At 41.4% G+C, this 20666-nt stretch overlaps 1 protein-coding gene across 1 annotated transcript in view; it reads right to left on the bottom strand.

Moving 5' to 3' along the window:
• Nucleotides 1-20666, bottom strand: part of CPAMD8 (C3 and PZP like, alpha-2-macroglobulin domain containing 8) — a gene marked incomplete at its 5' end in the record, with an annotated part of 56884 nt that overhangs the window by 19959 nt on the left and 16259 nt on the right. Inside the window, 14 exons of the mRNA XM_019538449.1 lie at nt 329-415; nt 3135-3300; nt 4718-4792; nt 5222-5378; nt 7326-7407; nt 8657-8833; nt 9379-9604; nt 10112-10410; nt 11136-11187; nt 12798-12940; nt 13845-13998; nt 14580-14811; nt 18820-18882; nt 19814-19956. Coding sequence (XP_019393994.1) covers nt 329-415; nt 3135-3300; nt 4718-4792; nt 5222-5378; nt 7326-7407; nt 8657-8833; nt 9379-9604; nt 10112-10410; nt 11136-11187; nt 12798-12940; nt 13845-13998; nt 14580-14811; nt 18820-18882; nt 19814-19956 — 2056 coding nt within the window. The remainder of the gene's footprint in view (nt 1-328; nt 416-3134; nt 3301-4717; nt 4793-5221; nt 5379-7325; nt 7408-8656; nt 8834-9378; nt 9605-10111; nt 10411-11135; nt 11188-12797; nt 12941-13844; nt 13999-14579; nt 14812-18819; nt 18883-19813; nt 19957-20666) is intronic.

Below are 20666 nucleotides of genomic sequence, written 5' to 3'. Positions count from 1 at the left end.
TAAAACATACTTCCTTTATGGGACCAAAATTGCCTTGGCTTCCCCTCCTTCCCAATGAAGCATTTACAAAACAAATGTGAGGATAATGAGGTGGACGCCAAAGTCCATCCCAAACCACAGACCTAAAAAATGCTTGCATACTGTCCCTGCGGTTGCTGGCCTTTCATTACAACTCATATCCTTTTCTTTGCCCTCCCAATGTGAAATCTTTGGATTAGGGACTTTGCATTCACCCCTATCTGGAAAGCACCTCCTGCACTACTGGTACTGTAAAAAACAACAGAGAACAATCCTAGCTTTTCATCAACTGAGTTGCAAGCAGGGGTACCTGACTGAGAAAGCCCATCGTTAAATCCCATGAACGTATCTTCATCAGTAGCCAGAGTTCCTGTTAAACTCCAGTGTGTAAAACCATCTAGAAGGATAGAAGAGTAAAGATATTACAGCTTGCTTGGAGCAGTGCCCCTGGAAGCGAGAAGAATCAAAATTTATTTTACCATTTATTTAATCTAAAGGCAAACCATGTCCTGGGTAACACCACTTCTCTATTTAGACAGCAACCCCCTCAGGGCAGGGACTGCTCATTCCTCTGTGTTGCACACCAGGATCACCAGTGCTGGTGCTCAGCAACAATGTGCGAGGATAGATTAGTGGCCAGGTGCTGGTGGGGCTAGTGCTCAAGGATTGCTGGATTTTGAATTGCGATGAGCCATCAGAAAGTTGGATGTGCTACTCAGCTGATTAGGTCCTTGGGCACTGACAGGAAAGCAGCAGGGGTCACAGAATACCACTGCAAAGCCTCTTGCACAATTACACTGCTCTCAGCAAAGCCACTCACATCAACACACTCTTGACAGTAGAACTGAGCCCACGCCTGGACCTTAAGGACTCTGTCCCGTCTCCTGAGAATCTGGAGAGCTACTCCCAGTTCTCCTGTAAGATCTGTCCTCCGCAGGCTGATACTGCAAGTCACATAAGCTTGTTGGCAAGGGCTGTTAACTTAGTGCCTGGATTGACTGTACCTGTATTGGGTACGTGGCCTGAGAAGTCCCAAGCCGACTCTGAAGAACTACAAGAAGATCCTACTCCCCTTTTCACCATGAAACTCAACAATACCATCAAATCATTTCCATCAGGACTACAAGAAAAACTACAGACCCTGATTCCCCCCTCCCCCCCCACCTAACCAGGGGACTTTTTACAAGCTCCCTAAAATCCACAAACAAGGGAACCCTGGCAGACCTATCATCTCCAACCATGGGACCCTAACTGAGGAAATATCAGGTTTCGCTGAATCAATCCTAAAACCGCTTGTCACCCACAGAGCACGTTTTGTCCAAGACACTACAGAGTTTCTATGGAAACTTCAAAACAGACCACCTTCCCAGCAACACCCTCCTAGTCACTATGGATGTTACCAGCCTATATACCAACATCCCACACCAGGATGGCATCCAAGCCTGCCTTACATATCTACAGGAGCAAGATTACAACTCAGAGTACAGACCCAGAGATACTACTGACCTTATACAGTCCATCCTCACACACAATTTCACTTTTAATAACCAACACTTCCTCCAGACTATGGGCACAGCTATGGGCACCAAAATGGCTCCACAGTATGCCAACCTTTTTATAAGCCAGCTGGAAGAAGACTTCTTAAGGACTGCACCATCAAACACTTGCTATAGTTAAGATATATCGATGACATTGTCATCATTTGGACTGAAAACCTGCAATTTCGGGTTAAGTTCCATCAGAAATTCAGCAATCTCCATCTGACTTTCTCTTGAATACTCCAGCACCAATATCTCCTTTTTAGACACAATGATCAGTATCCAGAATGATAAAATACAGACCACGTTATACAAGAAAGCCACAGACCAACATACATATCTGCACAGAACCAGCAATCATGCTAAATACATGAAAAAAGCTGTGATATACAGCCAAACCCTCAAATACCACCAAATTTGCACTGAGGAGAACACCCGGGATTGCCACCTCACCAATCTTAAGAAGGCTTTCACTCAACAAGGACACTCCTCCAGAGAGCTAGATCAGACGTTTGGAAGAGCCACCCGGATACCACTTGAAGAACTGCTACAGTATAGAAGAAAAAGCCCCCACAAATTGCACACCGCTGGTTATGACATATCACGCCTCCCTCGAACCCATACGGAAAATCCTCAACCAACTGCAACCCATACTAGAAAGAGACCCTATTGTTAAAGAGATCTTCCCAGAGCTACCCATCCTAGCCTTCAAACAAGCACCGAGCCTCGCTAACCTCATCACCAGAAGCACACTTCCTCAGGCCCAGAACACCCCCCAATGGATCCAGACCATGCCATGACAAGAAATGCAAAACCTGCTAACACATCTCCATCACCCCCACAATTTACTACACCCCACAACAGAGCCATCAGCATTCCCGGATCTTACAGCTGCACCTCCAGAAATGTAATATATCCAGTGCACCAAATTCCCCGATGGAAAATACGTAGGAGAGACCAAAGAACAACTGCACACCAGAATGAATGCACGCCAGAAATCTATCAAAGACAGGAATACTACCCAATGACCTGTGGGGGCACACTTCTCACAAGAAAACCACTCACTTGCCAATCTCTCAGTTCTAACCGTCAAAGGAAACTTACAAAACACGTCCCAGAGACAAGCCTATGAACTCCACTTCATCACCCTACTGGACACAAAAAATCATGGACTAAATATAGACATTGGATTTATGATGCATAAATTTATAACCTGCCTGACATCCGAGTCCCCAAGTACCTCTCCACCATTCGTCCCCCTTCTCCACACCTCCCCCCGCACCTGTCTCTTACCTACTGACTCCCCAGTCTACAGCTCCACTGACTGCCTGTCTTGCATGCAGACCAGTCCTGCCTCTGGCTGCTTTACTTTTCATTCCATCCAGGAAGAGCACACACCAACTGCTGAAACTTCCACAGCCTGATGAAGGGTTTTTGAACCCGAAAGTTTGCTTAAGTTTTTTTTCCCCAACTATTTAATTTGGTCTAATAAAAGATATCAGATTCACCCAAAGAACCTTGTAAGCCTACAAAAGCTAATTTAGGGACAACTCAGATTGGCACCCAGTTGCATAGTACCTTGCATAATGGCCATGCTGTTCATTTTCCTCAGAGTCACAGAAGCAGAAGGACTGTGCAGCAGAGTCAGGGCGTACGCAGTCAGGGCTGTGGTGTAGGGGTCTTCTGCAGAATATAAGTTGGACTCCAAGAAGTGTTTGGCTTTAGCAACTGCTGCTTTTTCTTCCTATATTAGGTAGGGGGAAACAATCCCAACTGGATTACTAGCTCCTGCATCTCCAGAGCTAGAATCACTACATTTCTTGTGGCCTTGTGCCTGTTAGGAAAGCAAGCAGCAGCACATTTTGCTCTGTCTGGTACAGAGCTGGCCCTTCCTTTCCCTGAGCAGAGCCACAACTCCAGGTTTTAAAGAAATGAGGGATATCATCTCAGCCAGAAAGATCCAGAAACTAACACTGAGACATATTTGTTTCCCTAGGGCTGAAAGGCCACAAGGTTCAGTGAACACAGATGTATTTAGTAGCAGTGAGGTCTCTACTATACATTTGATTGTGTTCCTGACACTGGAGCGTCTAGCAGACGCCAGAGGATAATAAAGGCCAAGATTCCCAGGAGTCTCTGCAGCCAGCAAGCACATTTTATTAACTCCCCCAATGACCTCACTATGCAGGAACGTGGCTCAGATAATTTATAGAAACAATTTAATTGGACTTGATGTAATTCACTTTCCTTTGATTTCCCAGTGGCACTGGCCTTCCCCTTCCTCATTTCCTAGCTAAGATCATTAGCAACACTTGCAAATGCCCCCTAGGAAAACCACTAGGTCAGCTGAACTGTGCTTCCAGAAACTAGGAATTCTGGAGCTGTCCTCCTCAGCAGTGACCTAAAGAAAGCATCCCACCACTCTGTGCAAAGGGGAGCTGCAGAAATTTATTCCTTTACCTGTTTTAGGGCTAGGCCTTGAGAAAGGCAGAGAAAAGTGCTGTCAACTGGCACTGAATTTGGCAGGACTGAGGAGGGCATTCAGCAGATGGCAGGTTGGAGAACTTGGTCTGGAACCTCTGCAGGGACATTCTCTACAAACACTGAGTTCTCAGGTTTTCTCAGGAAAGCCTAGTGGCTCCCCTCTAGAAAGCTACTTTATGCTTCAAGATGCAGCACCTTGTGAAAGATTCACTGGAGAGGTGTAATGCCGCATAATGCCATACCTCCTGCTTTCATCCCCACAGCCATACAAGCAAACTCATCCCTTGTCTCTTCACAGTGATGGGAGAGCTGGATTCAGCCAGTTTAAGAACTAGCTTGGGTAGGTCTATATTACCTGTATTCACATTTTTTAATTGCTGTGTAAATATACTCTCATGTGGAGCCAACTGCCGGCGAGTGTTTATCCCTAGCAGCACTTCTCCTCTGGAGCAAACCACAAGCACATAGCCAGAGACTGCAGAATTTTTTGAGACAGCCATGCTGGCCAAGATGGGGGCTCTACTAAAGTCCCAGGTGTTTGAATACTACCTTCTAAACTAGCTCAAAGATTCTCAGGTGAAAAAAAGTGAGGCACCAAGAAAGGAAACCTTCAAAACCCCACACAGGAAACGCAATCTGCTATGTTAACCAGTCTCTGCTACTGTTCAGTCCTTTACCTCTGAAGTCACACCCGTCTCCAACAGAGATGCAACTACGTAGGCTGTCAGTGAGATCTTGCCATGGATTCCACCCTGAAGTGAACAAACACAAACAAGTACATGAAAGGTGGAGACCAGTGCCCTGGATGGGCAGCCTATGGGAGCCACGCAGTGAATAAGCTGTAATTGCATGACAGCCTGTGGCCTCTCCAACTCTGAAGCCCAATTGCCCACTGCAGCTTCCGCTCATGGCAATAACCTGTAGATACAGCTTCGAACTCTGAGACAAACTTTTGAAGTGGCATGCTGTGATTTCACCTTTTGTTTCCCATTCTCAAGGTGTGTCACACAACTAAAAGCAGGCAGATCTGCTTTACTGGAGTCCTCCCAATCCATTTTCTTTCCCAAAGTATCCTAACCCTTCTGTATAAACCTTGCATCAGTCATAAGATTAAACTGTCACGCAGGGTCACATCCTAAAAATGCATTTTTTGCACAATTCTGAGCTCCTATAGCTTTTACCTGGATATCCTTATTTAATATTCTGCCCATTGCAGGGAAGGAACCATCTTCCTTCTGGTGCTGGATGATCCAATCTTTTGCAGCTGTTAGTTCCTTGGGATCAATGAAAATAAACCCACGGGACTGTGCAAAGGACTTGAGGACAAATGCAGTTAGCCTGAAGACACAGATTCAGGAATCAGAATATAGGACTAGATATAGAATCTATAGAATAAGTAGGAATTAGAATATACAGCAGTGCAGCGCTATGTAAGATTGTGCTCCTGGAAAATAGGAGTTTTAAAAATCTGGAAGAAATGATGATGGAGATACACATACTTAAATGGTACAGAAATGGCAAATTGAACATATTTATCCTTCTGTGTAATACAGATTCAAGGGGAATGAAAAGCACAACATTTAAAAATAAGAAAGAACCTTTTTAAAGCACAATTATCCTGTGCAACTCTCAATTGTATGATTTAGAACTTGCCAGGATTCAATAAAGGACTGGACATTATAGAAATAACAGGAGTAAACACATTGTATTAACAAGGATATACAAAAGAATTTGGAAGGACGACAGCCCTGAAAGCTTTAGGCCATAAGCAAACAATAAGGAAAGTGAATTTTGAACTTGAATATGAAACAGGATTCTTACTGTTGGAAATCTCATCAGAGAAGAGATAAATATTTCAAAACCTATGTCCAACCAAAGCCAAACAGCAGCAAATTTCAGATTTTGACTAATCAATGTCTGGTTACTAAAGAGCTTCAGACCAATAACAATATAAATTCCACATAATTTAATTCAGTACAGTTTCTATGGTTCACAGATAATTCATAAAGAGAAAAGGGACACAATTTGACTCAGATTTGTCACTGTCTGGAATTCACAAGGACGTGTAGTTGTTCCCAGGTTAATTTAAAGTTTTTAGAAATATAACTATACATTTAACATTATGGGGACTTTAACTGATGGACAAAAAGCACAAAAATACTGTATTTTTTCCATTTTAACTACTCATTATTAATAAAAAAAATGGCAATTTAGATCCACTGCTTGAGTCTGAGTTTGTATTAAGTTTTACAGAGAAAAAGGACTTAAGCCAAAGTGCTTTCAGAATGCTAATGCTCTGCATGCATTAAGTGTGAACTCTGGCCAGTTTGGGGAGATTGAATCATTCACTTTACAAGCCCCTTAGGAATGGGAGGGTAGAAGGCATATTGCCTGGCAGGGGATTTTTCAAGCGTTAAGTAATTGTGTGTCACCATGTTTGATATCAAGGGACTAAAAGATGCCAAATCTGAGATAAAAGTGGAGTTTACTATCTTAAAAAAGTGAGGCGGCAGCAGCGGCACTGAAGTGCTACTTCCCCTCAGATGATTTCATGGAGCAAGTCATTCTAAAGAAAATACAGAGCAGCTGGAGAAGTTGAATGACAACACAGGCTTATGAATGAAGCACAGAACCCGCTGGGTTTGACAGGCTATAGTTAGTCAGCTACATGCTGACTTTAAAGCAACAAAGACTTTGGGGACGGAGGTGTTTTGGGGATGGCGTATCAGTAGGGTGGTCATACAAGTTTCCACATCCTCTGCCCCTTATACTATTCTACCCTGCGAGACTCTGCAGGAAAGCCCCTGTGGGAAGCATTGGTTTGAACCTCCATCTCAGTGGAGGTGGAAAGCATTTGAAAGAAATGCTGAGCTCCCTTCTTCTTATCCTGCAAGCAAGAGGAGCCTGCCATGTTAGCAACTTGGGTGGTCTCACTGAACATCTGATGGTGGGGCTCCACTCTCCAGGAACAAGGTTCTTCTCTGGGCCACGTACCGCCTATGCAGCTCCATGGCACTGGCCCTTTACCACAATGGTGAACTTGTAAGAGGGTCGACACTTTAACTATCCTTGACCTTCACAGAATTATTATTCATCCACTTACTATTGGATTATATAACACAGCAGCATCACACTGACTGTCCCTCTGGCCACTGGAGAGTATTATTTCTACCCTCCATGCTGCATGACATCCTGGAAAGTTAGTGTCCTTTTTTTTGGCAATTGCATTTTTTCCTCATATGGCAAACACTGAATTTTCTAATTCTGTTTTAAATTGCAACTCACCACATACTTCCTGAGGAATCCCTCTCACCAAAAGCGCTATATGAACCATCTTGTCTTTTATAGGTCAACTGGCGCTGGTAACCTGGAAGTCACAAAAGGAACTGTGGGAATCCAGCATCTTCACCCAGGGAAAAGCAAGCGTTTACAGTGAATGAAGGCTCCATCTTCTGACACTGACGCCAGGGGTTCTGTTGATCAGCCGTGTATGGTAGAGCCAGCTCTATGTGTACACACAACTTCTTAATTAAATCTCATTTCAAGCTAGTGCTTACATGCCTCCATATCTCTCCTGAAAACAAAATTAATGAACTACTACTTCTCTAGCTACTAGCATTTCACTGGGCACTAGACTTCGCTAAGAACTGATTATATTATCAAATTTCTGGGATATGAAAAAACAGTTCTTTCATATTCGTTGCTAGAAATATTTCATTTGTCACATTACTAAGCTAAGACACTCCATTGGTAAAGAAAAACATCTTCCAGCTTAAATACACTGCCACTCTCTTCCTGTTGTATAGGAAGTACCAGGCAGCGAAAAAATTAATTCGCTGGATAATAACATCATAATATATACCCCTCTATTCAACCTGGTGTTTATGAGCTATAACCAGCAACAACTCATGTACAAGGCAGAATGCATCTTATCACTGGCTGTTTGTGTTTTCAGTTATGATTTTTTAATTCTTCCCTGCTCCCAGGTCTCTTGCTTTATTAACTACAAACCATCCTGAGTGCACCATCTTTCACATCTGAATATAGAGAAAAATAGTACTGTATATAAAACAACAGATGGTTTCAAGCTGCACACAAAAGGATGACATGACACCAGCCACAGAGGGGAGAGCTCTGCTGGGCTCCGGGGTATCTGCTCAGGATACTAACATTTGTTTCTGTAGCTTTGTTACCAAGGATTACTGTCAAATTAGACGGAGTTCAGGGAAGAGCAACATAAATTGTTGGAGGACTGGAAGGATTGAGTTATACAGAAAGACTAAAAACTGAATATATGTAGCTCAGCAGAGCTAAATGTGTCGATGCCACAATTATTTGAAAGGAACAAATACCAAGGAAAGTTGCTGAGAGCACAAAAACCATATATTTAGGAATAACTAATATGAGAAAATATAGGTTGCATACCACGGAAAACTTCCCAATACCATCTCAGTATGTGAGACTACAGGATAAACTCTCAAGGGAAATACTGGACTCTCCATTCTTAGGGACATCTGAGACCAGGAAGGACAATTCTAGCCTAGTTATATGTTCTATTTGACTAGATAACTTATAGGTCTTTTCTGTTTCTACAGCCTTTAAGTCTGAGGTGGTACCTTGCACCAGGTAATCTGTGGCTTCACACTCCACCTCAGGGCTGAGTTGTTTAGTTTTCTGCAGATATTTTAGAACAAAAACATTTGGAGCAAAATGGATCATGTTCTGTTCCCCACATCCAAACGGTAACCGCAGAAGATTGTCCAAATTGTTCAGTGTTGGGCCCATTACATCTCCTGATTGAAACAAGAAGACACATGATCACTACCTCCGAATTCTGTCTCATAACTTAATTTTACTTCCCAAGCAGAATGAGAAAATGAAGAAGGAACAATAAGAATGGCCGCTGCAGGAGTACTATCACAAACCCAATGTCTCAGATAAGTTTCCATCAAAATCACAGTCTCAGGTTAGTTAACAGAATACTGGAAGCCCCTTGGATCCTCAGTCCTAGCCATGCAAGATCCCCTTCGAGTGAAGAGGCACTTTCAGTCTCTAAGGCTCATTTACTCCTTGGCCACTCAGCCCAAACTGCTTGCCAGGGAATCAATTTATGCTATTTGTGACTGTGATGGTAACAACAGCTGGAGATCCCCACATATACTGGAAATTGGAGAGGGCCATGCTTGGCAGCAGAATAAAGAATACTTTAGAATGTAATGGAATACAGTTTTATCAATGGCTATGACTACCTCTCCTGGTCCATATTACACTTAAATATTAGTCTGAACCGAACCGTTGCCTTCACATATGTAGTCCCCAACCCCCTTTTAGTTGGTACCTATTATTGAGGCAGTAGCTCTTTCCGATCCTGGAATCACATTGTGGGGAACTCCCAAAGTAAATGCTTCATTGTGATTTTCATCAGACTCTTCTTTTCTCCAGATTTTAAACTCTCCCATTGATCCCCAGCCTGTGGAGAATCCAATGTACTTCACCTCGGGCTGTTTCGGGACGGCCCACTCCACTATAATAGATTCATTTAGCATCTGAGTACCGTGGCCAACCTGAAAGGAGCAAGCAAACTATCCGATTCCAAGCAGAACATGGAAGTCAACTCTGCCTTTCTCTTTAAATCAGAAACATGACCTGTGTGCCTTTGGACCCATGAATCTGAACCTGTGGCTACATCATAAACATCAGCCAAACTGTGGCTGTCAAACTCTACTGGTTTATGTGGAAATTTAGCTGAGATCACCATGCTATTTCCCATAAATGTCCTAACAGTCCTGGCCAACCAGCCTCGTGCTCACCAATTCAGCCCAACCAGGAGCAAAATATGCTTAATATTAATCATATTTAAAATTGAGGTGCCCAGGGCATGGGTGACAAAGAAATATTATGAAATATAAAAAAGGTGCTCAATAAGGTGGGAAAAAACAATTAAAATTTAATATAGAAAAGAAATGAAACACACACTACCACATGGCTAATGAACATGTGCTCTGTGTGTTCTCACTCTAGATTAAAAAAAGAAAGAAACCACAAGGCTATTACACACCCAGATTCACTACCTGGATAATTCCATTTTTCCAGCTGATCCAGAAGCTTCGGAATTCATCCCAAGAGAGGATACCAGCTGTGTCCACACTGACCACTGGTTCACCCATTTTACTGGCAGAAATCCATGTTTTTGTATTTTGATGCCCACCAATGACTATCTCAGTCATCTCTGCCATGTCATGTGGGCCAGAGGACAAGGCAAGGTGAGCATTATTGTGAGCTTTCACAGCAATGTCGAAGTGTGTCATCCAAGAAGGCTTCTGCATGTACTGGTATTCATATTTGTTAGGTGTAGAAATATGAATTTTCTCTAGTCAAAAAATAATGGAATGTTGTCAGAATTAGCACTCAACATTTCTTAATACAAGACAAGGCCCAAAGCTGATTCACAATTCACATGGACTCTGTTCTGCATAATCTCTGTATCAATGGTCACCTGTCTCATACATCAAAGTACTAAAGTAGACAGTGGCTTCTTTTATCCACTATTCATTGCAGTCCTCCAAAAATGGAATTGCAGCTCTTGAATTCAGATAGCTTAGATGAATTTCTTGCAGCTTATATGCCATTTCCCTGTACACCCAGTTTAAATGACCAAGAAGCCTCTCTGTTTACCAGAAGCCAGATCACAGTTATTGTAGCCAAGTCCAAGCTATCCAAATCAGGCAAAAGAGACACAGACTTCATGAATTATTATTTTTTTTAACTAAGTAAAAAAAACAGAGTACAATCAACTTTATAGCACTGTCTGTAGTCTCATCACTTAGACAGTTTTATAAGGTATGGAAGGTTAAATTTTTATTGGCAAAAAGCATTTGGACAGTTAATATTGTGCACAGGTTGCCAGCCAAGAGTGATCAACCCTTTTTATCAATACCCTGTATTATAAAGCCATCAATAATATTAACTGATTTACCTACTGACCAGATGAAAACAAGGGCAGTTTTTCCTGGGGAGGAAGCAACACGTTTCTATTTATAATTGAAACTGGAAAAAAACATATCTTGTCTTACTGTAGTCAAATCATGAACTTACCATTAGGACAGAAGAACACGCTGTAAGTATATTCTCTGGACAGTCCTTCTGGCTACACACACCCACACACACACAAAGAAATCCACACAGAAAGTTATAAACACTTGTATTAACAGCAGCCTCCTGTACATCTTAATAATCAAGGCAGAAAAACAAAATTCTGGTGTTATAAAACATTATAGGACTCTCACAAAATATGAGGCTTCATTGGTATCCTGCTGGCTGGGAGATGTGCTATAGCTAGTCATTGCCTGAAAATGTTATGCAACATTTCATTGTCCCATACTAATATAAGCAGGAATGCCTTGTGAATTTCCACCACTCTTTCTCCCCTGTGGTACCTAAGATGTATCAGCCTCCGTGGTGCATCAGACCAAAGCAGAACCTCTGTGTTAATGCAAGCTCCACTTAAGATTTATATGTACAGAAGGCTAACTGCAGTTTTGGAGCTCGGAGCTGAGGAGTGTTTGCATATGATTATAGGATGACTGGAATTTGTTTAATCACATTTATGATGTTTACAATAACATATTTAAAGCATATTGAAAAAAAAAAATACACATTTCCTATAGTGTGAACATGAGACAAATGAGACTATTAGTGTCCCTAGGAGAACTGATGATAAATAACAGATCAGAAATTATGTTTAATTATGTATTAGAAAGCCTTTGAAGGGGTCAAAAACAAAGAGTAGGAATCAGTACAGTACCCTATATCCAAAAGGAAGCTATTCCAGGTGTTTCTTCTGAATCTTTACTAGGACCAGTGTTATGTTACTTCAATATCAGAGAAACAACTGAACAAGGTGGCAACATTTACAATGATACACTATATATTTAGATAAGTCGGGATCAGAGAGCTGAGAGACACAGAATGCAGAAGATCAGGCTACAGTCCTCGGATTTGCCAAGATCCTTCCTTGTTCTTTGCCAAATTGCTTCCAGTCTCTGCCCCTTAATCTCCCATCAATGTAATATGGACAATAATCCTTCCTCCCCCACTCTTTGTCTGTTGTAAAACGCATGAGGCAAGGACAGCCTCCTAGGGGATGGACCGACAAACAGTTATAATATCTAAAGTTGGAGGTGGAGGGACTTACTACTCATGAGTGTGCATCAACTGTTCCATAGTAATGGTTTCATCCATCTGCTCCTAATCTTTAGTAAATGAAGCTAAACTGTGGTAACCTTACCCTAGTTCATTCAGAGGTAAGATGCCCCAGTTTAACTTCCATTTACTGTGGGATAGAAGCAGACAAACAAAATAGTTACAGTGGCTTCAATGAATCATGGTAAATCCCCCCTCAAAATGGTATAATTGTTCATCTGTCAACACTCTTACTTTATATACAAAACCTAACACAAAGGGACCACGACCTTAATTGGGGCTTTATACATGACTATAGTATAAATTAATAAATAAAATAAAATACTAGTAACAGGTAACTGCAAAGGAAGGATTTGATCAATTATACTCTGAGGTCTTAAATAAATTTCATCTGTCATCATGTGGTTCGGTGAGCTGGCTTTGTTAAGGCACTCGGTAGTTCCCTATGATTCTATGATTGTGTTAGATTTGACTTAAATCATATAAAAGTTTCATTCCACTGCACAGTGGCATCTGGGCCTTCTTATGAAACATTAAAAAAAATCACCTTCTTACCTCAATTATTACACTGCTACGAACATAATCTACCCCAGCTGGGGTCCTTGTATCCATGGAACTGTCCTCTACATGCTTGCCATTCTTTGGGGTTTGCAGCCCTTGTTGACAACAATTTGTTCCACCATAAGCAAAAGCTTTTGCTAAGGAAAGGAAGAGAGAGAGCAGAGATGTAAATGCAGCAATGTCTTCCGGTACCTTAAAGAACATTTCACTTTAGAACTGCTCTTCCCAAGCAGATGCAGTCGACTACATCAGGTCCTTCCTTTCCTTTTTCATGTCCTTATGACGAGGTATTTAGCAGAATTCACAGATTCGCTGGAATCTGACAGGGCTGCACCATGAGAGCTTCTGCGGCGGCCTTAAACTTGCAACCCCTGGGCTGTCAACGATGTGCCTTCACTGGCACCACCCCAGCCCTACTACATCAAGTGTTTTTGATTAAAAGTTGTTTGTTGTTGTTTTTTTCTTTTCCCACAGGGTCATATTATTCTTGCCTACAAGCGTTTGATCAGTCATTGAGCACTGAGGAAAGTCTTTGCTAATCCCAATTCATGAAATTTAGAGCCAATTATTATTTTCCTAAGAAGGTGTACAGGATTTGGGATTAGTCATTATTCTGTTATTTTAAAATAAGAGAACAGCAACAGTCCCATGCAACACATGAAAACACTTTACACGTTAAGTAATAGTGAACTGAAGTGAATAGTCTGCAGCTTGCTTGTACAACACTTCAGAGAATTTTGAAGAACAGAGCAATTTACAAATCCATGGGGCAGCTAAAAAAACAGGAGAAGGAAGGCTAAACCTGAAGAAAAAATTATTCACACTGAATAATTCGGGCAGTTGTAACCTTGGGAGGGGATCTCCTCCAGTCACAGGAAGAGCAATGTATTGCTTATGTGCGTGTTAGAAACAGGTTAGGCAAACACTTATACAGTATGCTTTGGATAAGCATGATCCTGCTTGGAGAAGGAAGCTGGATTAGACTACCTCCTGAGGTCCCTTCTAGCCCTACCTTTCTGTAAGTCTATGACCACTACCTACCTGTGATGTTGCTTAACCCAAGCTCATTGAAGGACAAGACTATGGAGGTGGGTTTGGCCTCTCCAGGGGCTACACACTTCTTTCTTGTCAGATGATGTTTACCTGGATGTCCAACAAACTTTATGCCTTTTGGAACGGAGATCTTCACATGAACCTGCAAAAACAAGCATTTCACGGCATTAGATCCAAACCTCATCAATAATAATGGCACACAACATAGAACTCAAAGACTCCTGAGTGTCCATTATATGTATGTACCTAGCATGTGTTTATCACAAATTAGTCAAAGCAACAACTTCATGAAATATAACACAATAAAGATACACAAATAAACCCAATGACTGTAAGAAAAGTGTAGCAGGTAAGAGGAGTGTATGCCTGAAAAAGAGGGAAAATTTTTCCAGTATTCTTCTTTAACAGATGTCTGTCTCAACAGTAAATGACACAGTGGTAGTCCAACTAAAAACAGAGCTACTTCACCATTCTTCAGTGGGAATTTCTTCATTGTCTCTCAAATAATTTTTCAACATTTATTAACAAAATAATAAAGCATCCACTTTTACTACCAGTACAAACTAATAAATGTCTTTCTCTCTCTCGGTATTTATGCTACTCTTGTCATTTTACTTTCTCAGCACCTTACCTAACACTTCTTTGCAAACATCACAGCTAGGTTACATTCCTTGATCATGGAAGAAAGTTCAGTGTTTCTGGAATAGGTTAAAAGGCTGTTACCTCTACACAGACAGCCAGGTAATTGTAGACTGTAAGTGGGATTTTGGTCTGCTCCCCACGAATGACGCGATAGGGCAAGGTGAAATCAATGAAGAAAGATTTGAATGTTTTCAGTTCTGTTTGATTGGCTAGGCCCAGCCCCTTGTTCTCAGACAGGCCCACAGCCTCTGTTATCCATGTAGTTATTGAGTCAGGCACTTCCACATGTAGCTGCGCTTCTCCTGAGGTGTCACTGCCAACAAGAATAAGGAGTAATGGGCTAGTCAGATCAACAAGACGTATTTGAACCGAGCCAAAAAGCTTCTGCGACTAAACGCTTTGGGAAATTCCTCCAAATCCTAGCTTACAACATAGTATCAATATGTGACTCAGGATGTCTTCTTTGCATGCCAGAACACCAAAGGCTGCAAGACTGGATCTTTTTCTTCCTAGATATCTGCTGTTTTGGAAACCTCTGCAGTAACTCAGATGCACAAGCAAGGAGTAGACAAGCAGCTATTGGCTAGCATAGAGTAACACAGCATCTCACTTTTAAATCTTTCCTGGATTAAAAGCTTTAAAGGCATTTGCTCTTTGGCAACAGACTCACTTTCCTTAGAGGCAAAGGTCTGTATTAAGAAAAAGAAAGAGAAACTCTAGTTCAGGATTAAACTATGATTTATCAAACAATCAGTGAAATAAAAGTACAGTAATCTGTTGGAATTTGTTACTTCTGTTATATGTACTGCCACATAGGAGACTTTGCCTGAACGAGAGCTGGTTAGAAATGTTCTGAACATCAGTTTCACTCAGCTGTTCCCTGCCCTGGAGAGCACATTACTTTTCAGGAACATTTTTTTTTGGAATTATAGTTTACAGAAAACTCTGGTTTTGCTCCAAAAAAAGTTAAAACCAAATGCAAAAAAACCTGAAAGCTTGCAAACTGGACAACCTGTCTTTCAGACAGCTCTCCTGGGTGTATCACAATATGCCTACTATAATTCTGTCGCCCAATATTCTTCATGCTTTGTGAAGCTCAGGATTCAACACTGTGCTACATCCTTCACTGTTTTCCTCCCCCAAAAGAATTTTGGCCCTATCTAGAAGGACAAACAGTCTTCTCTAACGCAAGAACCAAAGCTATTTCATGGCTCAGCTGGCAGCATGACTGGTACATTTAGGAGTAGAACCTGAAGAATGCTTTCTTTGGAGTTCTTATTCCTAATCCCACAGCCTGATGCACATGGCTGCTAATTCTAGAGTCTTTTAAAAAGAACATACACCTTAGCAGGCAAGAAGGAAGAGCAAACAAGACTCTAGAGTACACAGAGGTAGTGTCCACATAATAGCATGCTGCCCTCACAGATCATGGTACCCACGGATTCAGGGGGTACCTAGAAAAGTCTTAAGTTCAAAGAGTTAAACACACTCCTATTCTACCTGGGAAATCCATGCTTTAGGATTCTGATGAATACGTTTTATATAATCCATATAAAGACTTACATTGATGATATGTTAACATCACAGTGAATGAATTAGGCAAAGCATCACGCATTAGTTTGTAGGACTTCCAGCACTGAAAGCTAAATGGGACTTTGAATTAACTTCACGGTTTAAAGTACATTTATTTAAAACACCGAAACATTATGTGTTGAAAAAACCCCAAATGATACATGGGTATCATGCCTGGAACTGGAGGAGAGGCTCTGGGCAGATTCCTGATGACTTTCTATCTGTTAAAGCCATGCAACTGATGTTGAAGAAGAAACAATAATAAATGCCGCAAATCAGAAGAGGTCTCCAAACTCTGAGGCTCATATCTGAACCTACTGCATTGACCTTCATTGAGGAGAAGCCAAGCTCACAGAAGCACTGGAACAAAGAATGAAGGATTATCTCCTGAGAGAAGCAGCTGCCAGACTGCATAGGAGGAGGGTAAAACGTTCTTCCTTTTACATATTACGGATCTGTTCAAATAACTGTTGTCATTCTGTCAATGTATTAAACAACATAACTACTCAACTGAAAACCTCTCTGCTAATTCTACGCAGCCAGATAAGCAAGAGAAACGCTATGCTCATATATACTGCATTTCACGCTGGAATACAGGTATACAAGAGAGTTAAGAACACTGAACAATGAAAAGACTGCAGATGGTTGACAGGACAGAAGCTAGACCCGCTGCTCAGATTCCTTTGGCTATTTTCACAAATAACGTTTTGATGAAATCCCAACAGGGAAACATTCACGGTTCAAGAAAACATAGAGCTCAGTATGCCCTTGGTGATGTGATGCTGTTTGCTATGCTCAGCCTGTCTCTACATACCCCATCCTGCAGAGAGCCCTTCAGCAGAGGGACCTTCCTGTGAAAGGCAGTTGGCTCAGCAAACTCCATGTTATTTTAACCTCTCTCAAACTCATCAGTTTCTTTATGCTTAAGTTTGCAACTATAATAAGAGCTGAAAAGCTGGTACCTGCAGCAAATTGCAGCCATGGAGAATCAGTAGGGCATCCCAGCCCCACAGCTGGCACAATTCCAGTCCATTTAACCGGACAATTTGTTGCAGCTGATGTTCTTTCCACTGGGATTTCAGCCCATAACCAGCATTAACATATTATTTTCACACATGAGGGCACTTACTCTTCTGGGCGGGGGGCCAAGGTACACACACATTTCCAGCCATTACACATTTCAGCCAGGCTCTAGGAATTTTTAAAATCGGTTTGGGAAGTTGACATTAGGCTTTTGATTCTTTTTTAAGGCTTGTATATTGTAATTATAAATGGTAAAAAGAAAAAAAAAATATTCCTGTTCAAAAGAGTGGAAATCAGGCAACGTTTAGCTCACAGTTATTTATAGTGAAATGAAGTGAAGAAAATGCCATCTGCAACTTCGATTCCAGAAACTCATAATTAACTGGGCCTTGGGAGGCTGGGGCGAACAGGCACTTCTGGAATTCTTGGTGTATTTCTACAAAGCATATTTCATGCTCAATTGAACAGATTTGAATACACTTGCTGCAAATTCCTGTCAAATTTAATTTATAACCATTTACTGGAAATGAAGTTTACTTGCAAACCTGGAGAAGCCTTTTAAAACCTGCCTCAAATTTCCTACCCCTGGATGTGCTGCCTCTGGGAGGAATTAGTCACCTATTTATCCATTTCTGTGTCACTCATTATGCCAGGAACAGGATCTGATTTATTGGATGGTAAGCCCCTGGACAAAATGCAAAATGAAGGGAGGAGCTCTGTACAATGTTGAGTTGACATACCAAATCAAAATAGAGTGTTCATCAGTGCATGACTATATTATACAAGGATTTTGGAGGTACTGCTCTCCTGCCAGTGTCTTGTCACAGTGATCACACAGCAGTCAATATGTACACTAAGCCTCAGAAGCCTTAAAAATGACCTTTACATCCTGGTAAATATGCAAAGATATTTTCCTGAATGAGGCATCATACACATTCTTTGTCCCCTCTGTTACTGAAGCTCCTTGTGGCCTGTGTACTTTGAAGGATGCTTCACACTACTTCAGGCATCCTGAGTGTTGTCTGCATCCTAGGAGAGTGCTCATCTCAAGGAAACCTCTAACCCCACAAGCAATGACGTAAACAGAACCTTCTCTTTGCTCATTCCCTGTAGCACCTGCAGTAACTTTTTACTGAGGAGTATTCAATGTGGCTTTAGCTTTCCTTTAATGCAGTTTATCAGGTAGAAACAAGAGCTATCACCACGTAACCAGGCAGCTCTCTACAGCACCAGCAAAGTATTCTGCAGGCTTCCATCAGCTCAAAGACCATACCTGACAAGTGCAGCACTGTTTTTAGTCAGCAAACCACAAGCACAGTCCACAGAGATGTGCTTTACAAAGAATTCCAAGTGTTAAATGCTAGACTGCAGTACAGATTAAATTCCAGCTGCATCTGCAAGTCAGCCGTCCCCACTAACACTGTGGGAGCAAAACCTTAGCAGCCCTTGATCACTGTCCCTGCTTCTTCCTTGCAGTTAGACTCCTCTACTATAACACAATAATCTTCCAGACAAGGTAAACTGCAAAGTAGCGAATATTTTTGTTTAATGCAAGTAACTTCTCATAATAAAGGATAAGGGGGAAATAAGTTAAAATTTGGAAGATGTGGATGCAACCACTAATTTGTTTTAAAGTAATTTGTGAGCCAGGGACACAATTATGCTGGTGAACTAAAATCTCCAACGGGCCTCCCTGCACATAGCCCAAAAAGCTTGCCACAAATACCTGATGTTGAGGCAGTGCCAAATCCATGTCTCAGGGAAGAATGTTCTTTTTTTCTTCTCTGACCTATTAAGACAAGAAGTAAATCATCAGCAATAAATTGCTTCAACAAAACAGAGGATTATACTAAAAATACTAGAAAAGAATGCTATTGCTGACATGGAATCATTTATTTAATTTATTTACACACAGAGGCAAGTATAAGAATGGTCTCATCAAAACAGTATGAATGTATGACTAAACCCCATGAAAATTACTTCCCAGATTAAACTGCATAGTTCTTGTAGTCAGCAAGCAAGGCAATAAGAGATACAAAATTTATCTTTTGATGACACCAAATGCCCACGTTTTCCTACAGGAGGCAAAGGAGGCAGCCAGGCACTCTTGCACTGACCTCCTTCATAGCAGTCAATTCTGTATTTCTCTCTTATGTCTCCTTGAATCAGTTCTCCTTTCATATGGAATTGTCCTCGTCTCTCTTCTCTGCCCCGCGCACCCCACTTCCCTTCCTTGATACCTCAGATTGTTTCTATTATCTTTCACTGTATAATTTCTGACCCTGGTTTCGGTAAGAGGGAGCAGCACACAGCCTCTGTGTGCACCTGTAGCACTACCATCGTTTTGGTATCATTCTCAAATCTCTTCTTCATGGAGTCTGTCATTCAATTTGCTTTAACTACCTACTCTGTATTGAGCAATTGCCTACCTGTGCCTCATAGTCCAGAATGAAAGCCAGCTCTCCTTCCTGAGAAGCAATGATGTAGAGCCAGTCAATGTGTGCAGTTCCTACAAGGTGCACTACTTTGGACTTGTCTCTGCTGATCCTAATCTGACCCTGTGTTATCCTGTTCCTTAGTTTGGATAGATCTTTGCAGGCAACCACCAAACTTCTTTCGTCTTAGCTAAGGTAAACACTTTCCTGATAAAGAAGACCTGTGAGACAGATTGTAGTTGGTGTGGAGTACAACGTGCAAGATCTTAACAACCAAAAGATTACCTTGGTACAATCTTAGAATGCATGGTAGCTACCAGTGTTCCAGTGTGGGGCTGAAAGGCTGGCACAGCCTCATCCGTGTACATGCCTCCATTCTGTCTGTGGTTTAAACTGACCAAGTCAGTCATTACAACCAAACCTGTTTCCTAGACAAAAAAGACCCCAACAATAATCATTCAGCATGTTACCATGAGGACTTTCCTGATGTCCTCAGCTTCAAAGCACTTATAGAGGAAAAACTTGTTTAAACCTTATGGGATTGCTTACGTTCTACGGAAAAAAATAGTTGGCAACACAAAAAATATTTGAGCATTTTAGAAGCGGGAACTCTGCAGTTAATTCTGGGACTTTTGGGGAAATTCCTTTGCCCAACATCTAACACAAGTGGGCATGTTCATAATTTTCAGATAATTGCAGGTGGACAGTTAAGCAGAAATAGGTTTTAAAAAATCCCATACTGTTCCTAGAAAGTTAGATTGCTGGTTCTAACTCAAGTTTATCCTTCCGTAAAAAAAAGTTACTAGCATGTACGCTCTCTCTCCCATCGTGGCAATTACCAGCAGACAGTTACCTTGAATAAGATATCCAATTTCTTTAGGGACTCCAGAAATAATTGCAGCTTTAAACAGTCTTACAATAATAATTTTAAAAAGATATTAAGGGACAAGAAAATTTTCTGCTAGCTCTGGCTATTTCATTGCATTTATATTTATGACACATATGAGTGCGATCCTGATGTTGAGGCCTGAGGCATCTCCTACACTTCTGCTCATCCACCAAAGGAAATACGTACTTTATTATAATTTAGATTCACATTTGATAATTATTAGATATCATCCACATACTGCTACACACA

The sequence above is a fragment of the Crocodylus porosus genome, unplaced genomic scaffold, assembly GCF_001723895.1.
Source record: "Crocodylus porosus isolate Cpor-Errol unplaced genomic scaffold, CroPor_comp1, whole genome shotgun sequence".
NCBI lineage: Eukaryota > Metazoa > Chordata > Crocodylia > Crocodylidae > Crocodylus > Crocodylus porosus.
This window is presented reverse-complemented; position numbering and strand designations above follow the sequence as displayed.